The 7329-nt window shown below is 35.0% G+C and overlaps 1 protein-coding gene across 1 annotated transcript in view; it reads right to left on the minus strand.

The window, feature by feature from the left end:
- CSMD1 (CUB and Sushi multiple domains 1) overlaps positions 1-7329 on the minus strand; it is a gene marked incomplete at its 5' end in the record, with an annotated part of 494218 nt that overhangs the window by 65865 nt on the left and 421024 nt on the right. The window contains one exon of the mRNA XM_057371364.1: positions 1393-1581. Coding sequence (XP_057227347.1) covers positions 1393-1581 — 189 coding nt within the window. The remainder of the gene's footprint in view (positions 1-1392; positions 1582-7329) is intronic.

The following is a 7329-nucleotide window of genomic DNA, read 5'->3' on the forward strand; positions in this document are numbered from 1 at the left end:
AAACCAACCTAGGTCTTTTTAGTTCATGTTAGAAGCTAATAATTCTGTCAGCATTTTTTCTTCACCTTTAGCAATAACCTTTCCAGAGATTCACTGAAAAGTTCAAGACTGAACAGCTCTGATGTGCAAGTGATTTTAAGGAATAAAAGATGTACAATGCCTGGCCACACACAGGTGGGCCTCTCAGTTGTGTCAGGTCTGATGCAATGTCCAGTGTACTAAAGCACTGCAAAATCTATGCTTACCTGTCACACTTCAGCACTTCCATAGTCTGTACCCCAGCCCCTACTGTGTCCCTTCCTTCCTCAGTTGCTGCTGAACCTTGTACTGCTGCATTGTCAGGCTTTTCTGGCTCCTACTTATCATAAAAGAAGTTTGGGCATTCTGGCACTGTTTCAGGTACAGTCTTATCTATCTATTTGTTGTATACTTCTCTCCCAGAAACTGGAATTGGAAAGAAATGTTCCTGTTGCCACAAATCTATCGAGGATGCTAATGGTTTTTAGAACAGAAGAGTTCAAACAAAGCACATCAGCAAGGACAGTTTCACTAAATAGCAAGTACTTTAACATTTAAAGAAAAGTAAGCTGAACCAAACTGACTGAAAGGGCATATTGTCTTTGGACAGTGGAAAAAATGACACCGCTATGCCACAACCAAGTGCTTTCAAGCTCTCAGCTTCCCACATGATTGTTAAACATTTAAGAACGGTGCGAGAAAATCTTCTGACTGGAGGATCTGTCATGAATTGACAGTCAGCATGCTTCTAAGGTCAATGATTAGATGAGACTGACAGGTTCCAGCTGGGACATGTGCATTTAGAGTGTTAAAAATATAAGTAATCCTTAATTGTATCTATTATCTTGCACAGCAGAAAAATATACCTCTTCCAAGACTACAAGCGGAAAAGCCTTTTAGTGCCTAGAAACTGAGATGTAGTTTTAATTGCTCTTTCATGTCATACTTCCATTTATTTCTTATCAAAACCAGTAAATTTAATGTTTATGCAATCCTTTAAAGTATCTATACACCTGTATTCCAGTAAGATACACATTCTCATCTTTAAAGATGAAATTTCATTGCATATAGAAACAAAACCGGAGAGTGCATTACCATCAGACATTGAGTTTATTTTCATGTGCTGGAATATCCCTAAAGTTAACCCACCAGCATTTATCATTCAGTGAGCTTTTTCTGACATTGAGCTTAGTGCTGAGAAAACCACTTGAATACCCTAAAAGTTAGCAACCCAGAAATATGTGTGAGGAGCAGATCATTAGTCAGCATCTCCCTTGGTGTACAGCAGTATTGACAATGCTGTATCCCAGTTTTGTGAAATGGCCTTTGCAATGAAATTATAGAAGCCTACTCAAGAAGAAAGCATTGTCTTACCGTGGCAGATTGGCACAGGAGAATCCCACTGGTACATGCCATTTTGGTGGCGCCTGCACGTTGCGTTATTGTGACCAATCATTCTATACCCAGGTTTGCAATAATAGCGAACTCTGCTTCCAGCACGACCACCTGTTTTATTTACAATTCCACCATTCCTCAAGGTAGGGTTTAAGCTGCAATAGGGAGCTAAACACCAAAGAATGGACACTATTAAAAACAAATAAAATATACTTACTTAATGTAAAAAAATCAGATTATCTATGACGTGTACAAATTTTAAATACCACTGAAATTAATACATTCGTTAATAAAATTAATGAAACCTTCACAGTACTTTTGGAATCCTCAGTGAAGACTCAGCTACATATGCAGAAACATCCAGAAGTTCAGAACAAGATTTATAATCACAAACCAGTTTATATTACTGCACATAAGGAAGCTACAATTATGATGCATATAGACTTTAGCAAGTTTGCTCACACTTAGTAAGCAGTCTACTTTCAATCTGATAACTTTATAAATATACAATTATTCTTTGAGCTATGCAATATACAAAACTAATTATGAACAGCTTTATTAGAAAATTCAATGTACTTAGACATCTAAGTCAAAGTTTACATTTGTTGCCAAATGTTTGAAAAAATATGACATATAACAATATGCTGCACCATCAGATGCATCTTTTTCAGATTAAAATGCAGGGTTTTTTTGGTACATATTCTCTCAAATATATTATTTGGCAATTGTATTCTTTTTCAGGAAAATAACATAACAACTGAGTGAACTTAAGTGTTGAATTTACACTGCATTTGAAGTACGATAGAATGCACTTTTCTGAGTTTTGAAATGAAAGGACACTTTGCTAAACTTTAGTCACTACTCTGCTAATATCTTTTGCAGAGAGGTTTTCATAACCAGCATGATCCTCGAAGACTTATGACATATAAATGGAAATTTGTAGATATATGCTGAGTAAGTAAAAAAAGTACAATTTTTTATGCCAAAAACAAGTAATAAAGACCATTTTTTGAAACAAGCTTGCAGTATCTGTCTGTAAGGATGGAATAGGGGTACCTGAACTGGACCCAGATCAAGCAAAAGTAGAGTACAGTTCAACACACTATGCAGAGTTGTAACACAAATCTGCTTGTAGAATACAAACATTATCACTGGATAAAAGCACTATGAAATAGTTACCAGGACTCCATGTACAAGTCACTGCATATTTGAAGCAAGTATACACCATGTTAACCTTACAGAGATTATCTTTTCAAGAGCTGCATGGCAGGACCACTGCTTCCTGAAAATAAACCTGACTGAACATCCACTGCTGAAATGTCTATGAACATTCTTCAGATGCTGTTGAGTTCGACTGATAATTAAATGTCACTAAAAAGAACACTACAACAGTTGCAGTTGAGACTGCAACTACTGTTAGAATGCTTTCAGATGTCTAGATTTAGATGCAGTGTATCAAAGCTGGTATTTCTAATAAATATCACCATAAGCAGTTAAGCAAAGTTCAACATTAAAAATGCCGTAAAATGTTGTCATGTGTTGGGATTATATAGTTCTCAATTAAGCAACATTATTTCTACTTGAAATGTTATTTCTATACATTGCTTCACTTGGGATTATTAAAAAAAAAAAAAAAATCTAAACCCACTGAATCATTAAGGTAAAAATTAAAATAAGAATGAAAATTATTTATCCAAGATATTCAGTAAAACAATTGTTCAGGGCCATGTTCTGTGTCCTTTATAAGCATAGTCACATTGAGTTGTGTGCCTAATTAAATTACATCAATTATCAAATTGCTCTTTAAATTTAAAAGGGGGCTTGACATTTAAAAAAAAACAAAACAAAAGAAACATGGCTCTAATTTTCCTTTCAACATATTGTGGAATAAATATTACTGCAATTGTAAAGCAAGCAGGTTAAGACCTCTAAAATCTGCTCTGGTAACTTCTTAAGCGCTATTGATTTTTAAATATCCTATATCTTAAGCATAACAGGTGAGTCATAAATAAAATATGCAATTCAGACAAAACTCAAAATTTATTACACGGTACTGCAATCCTAGATAGAAAATATTTGTCTGTAGCCCAGTAACACTGTATAGCAATTCTAACCATAATATTTTTCTGTATAGTCATTTTCATTTCTTCTTTTTTTTATCTTCTCTTATAACCATTTAATCTAGACTAGTAATTCTTCCATTAAACTGCTAACATTCAATTATTCTAACAGTAAATTCTTGGATAGCCATAAAAGCATATGGTTTTTTGTCCATAACAAGATTTTTATCAGAACAGGTTGAACTTTGTGTTCTGATTGCCAGAGTATTTATCGCTATGTTTTAGCTGTGGTTAATTACAACAATAAATATTTATGAACATCCAGAGAGAGAGAGCAGCTTTAAAATGGCATGAAATATGGGACATTCAGGCTGCTGAATTAAACAGAATAATGTCAAAATACTGAAAATTTCCTCAGGAACCACATGAGAAATCTATCAGTCATAATTGTTACTTATGGTGTAACAATTAACAATGCCTGCTCTAAAGCATGGTTTAAGCTCTCCAGTGAATCAAGTGGAGTTCAGAGAAAAGTCAAGCAAAAAGAAATCTTTTCAACTAAGAAATTGGTAGAAGTAAACAGGGAGGAAGAAAAAACACCAGTATCACCCAGAATTTACTTCAACATCCCTTTGAAAATAATTCCTAAAGTTTATTGTTGCAGATCTTCTACAGAAAACTATATCCACCTTTCCCAGATAGCTTGATGATTCTTTTATATTTCCTCTTTCAACCATCTCTTCAGCCTACTCTTACTAATGCTTACTTTTCCTGACAACCCAAGGGGAGTGGCAGCAGCTGGAAGGACCTGGAAGAAATAGAGGAGACCTGGGAACCCAGATATCTTGGTAAAGCTTTGTGGTCATCTGCAATTGTGAWAATTGAAGGCAGATGTTCAAGTGTGAATATAAAATTATGAAACGTGTTTGACAGGGTAGGGAGGTTTTAACTGGAGAAAGAATATTTGACATGAAGGTACTGATTAAAGAGCCATGGGGAAGAACAGCCATGACAGATTGTGCAGAGATGAGAAATAGGAAGGGGGGGGATTGGAGGCTAAGAGTAAGTGATGAAAATGAGAGAAAGAAAAGTACTTGGTTAGCTATTGGAAGAGGCATCAAAAGGATTGATGCATCAGGGACTGAGACTGTGTTCAGAGTAAAATATGATTCAGGAAAAGAATCTGGAAAGAAAAATTTATAAAATCAAATGAAGTTGACTAGTGGGAGACAAAGAAAGAAGATCAGGGTCGGAAGAAAGGAAGGAGTAAGATAAATTAGGGAGACATTGTAAAGAGGAGCCAAGGGAAATTAGGAAGGGAAGCTAGATGGGGAAAAAAAGAAAGATAAATGTTGGATAAAGAAAAATCTTGTGTTTTCTACTGTGATTTATAGGGAGGGGTGGAAAAAGGCTGGAAATCAGAAAGAAAGGTTGAGGAGCACAGCTAGACTATCTTGGCAGAAGTATTTTGACCTGAACAATAAGGTTTGGGACAAAAAAGACATGGTGAATGGGACAGCAAGAAGCAAGGTGGATTCCTTGAAATACAATGAACAGTTAATCAGATAGCAGTGCAGAGCAGATCTCACATATCAGAAAGGGGCTGTGCTCCCAGACTACCAAACTTTACCCCTTCATGACTGTTAATAGTGTTTCTGAAACCCATACTCTGCATTTTGTGATGTAAATCATATATGTTTAGAAAACTTATGTTTAAAACAGTTATTTAACATAGATACGATCCACCTTCCACTCTTACAGAAATGCTTATTAATGACATCTTAAAGTAGTTGCTGTAGGCTTGTACTATGTCAGAAGCCAGCAACAAGGTCACAGGCCTGTAGTCCACATCCATATAAAAGTCATACTGAAATGAAAAAGACTGATACTCAAACCAATGTCTAAGCAATAGATATCATGAAAAGAAGAAAAGCATTTTAAGCAAATTATCTAAAAATTCTGAAGATTTTTTTTTTATTTTACAGCTCTGAAAAGTGCCATTGTTGATGCAGTAAATGAACATTGATAAGTCTACATACAATTCCTTTCTGAATCTACATTTTARTAATTTTTAATCAGTTCTTTGAACTCCCTTCAGAGCCTAGGATGAAGCACTTCTAGGATCAGGAACTGACACATTAACAAAAGAACCACACACAAATCAATGAATAAATGTCTGAAGACCTGAAGTGTAAGCAAATGCTTGAAGAATGTCAGACTGAACAGTACTAATGCCTCTGTCAGCTGAGTGAAAATTTTGAGCTTAAGCAGAAATCCATACAGTGAACTCATAAAATACAGCAGCCTTGTGTCAAGGATCAGTGTGATTAAATGCTGGTTTTCTCCCAGCCAATTTCTAAGAGGGGAATCTGTCCTGGAATCTCATGAGGCTTAGCTGAAATAGGTGTAATGACACAGGAGTGCTCTCATCTAGGAATGACAATGTTTTACAGCAAAATATGATAAACTGCTCTGAGCGTTCTTTGACCAAAGTAACTTTACAGTTATAGATTTAATTTACTTTTCCAAATGACATATCATTCACGTTCTTTCAAGACCTCTTAGATAACAGTGTATTTTGCAAGGCAACACACTGAACATTTTCAGCTCGCTTATAATCAAAACATTCAGCTAACTTACAATCAAAACATTCAGCTAACTTAACATCAGAACATTTGTAATTTGCAACTGAATACGAACATGATAATAGCTGCCAGCTAAATCACATATCACAGTCAGTGGATGTGTGGACAGCAACACAGATAAACACTGATCTTGAATTTGCAGGACCAAACTCTTTCTTTAACAAAGCATATCCTCTTAATAGCTGGAACATTTAAACTTTTATGCTGAGAGGTTTTGTGGTTTTGGTTTTTTTGGTTTTTTGTTTTTTTTTTTTTTTTTTTTTTTTTTTCAGACACCCTGTCTCAGAAAAGTTCAATTAAAAAAACTCCCAATTAAAAATTAAAATTCTTTTAAAGTTGATGTCCAGCCCTCCCCAGATGATTTTGTAGAACTCAGTCTCTACAGTGAATAATATGAATTTTATCAAAGAATTTATTTTAGCAAAGGGCTTGATTTCCCAGCAGTAACTTTGATCAGTAGTTGAAAAACTACTACTATGAAGATATTTATAAGTATTCACAGAAACAGTACTATGTTTGAAATTATAAATAAACAAAATACTTTCCTTCAAATCCCACATTGCTTTATTTAGCCTACATGTCATATTTTATGTTGAGAGATAAAAAGCCCCAGCTTATTAGACTGCTATCTTATAACTTTCTCTTTTGGACACTTAATTGTCTTCATCATCATATTATGGGGAATCTTATGTCTTTGTGCTGCTATTCATTAATTATCCAATGTATCCATACTCACTCTATAGATAAGAAATTGGACACTGACTTAAGTAATTAGGCAAGATCACACAAGAAAACTAAACATACCTTTTCTGATAACTAAACCATTTCCTTAATTAATGGACCATCTATTCCACCTTTCACTTTACGAGGTACAGGATCAAAATGAAGAACAATACTCAAACAAGCAACAAAAAAAAGATCAGGCTATCACTCTGTCCTAGGTTAGCTGAGTATTGTATTCCTATCATCTACTCATGTTAGAGGAAAGTTAAACAACCCTTCTGTAACTATACATGATAGTCGAGACTGCTCTGGTTTGTTTGGTGATGTTCCTCCCTTCAAGGACAATGGGAGGGAAAGGGACAAGACACAGACTTTTTTTCCTCGGGAGGCTCTCTCTCAGGATCGGTGGTGAAAAAAGAAGCTGCTTTTGCTGGGACTGCTCCTTTTTCTGCCTTTTTTTTTTTTTTTTTTTTTTTTTTTTTTTTTTT

This window comes from Malurus melanocephalus, unplaced genomic scaffold (genome assembly GCF_030028575.1).
Source record: "Malurus melanocephalus ecotype Western Australia unplaced genomic scaffold, MMel_1.1 scaffold_6, whole genome shotgun sequence".
In the NCBI taxonomy this organism is placed as follows: domain Eukaryota; kingdom Metazoa; phylum Chordata; class Aves; order Passeriformes; family Maluridae; genus Malurus; species Malurus melanocephalus.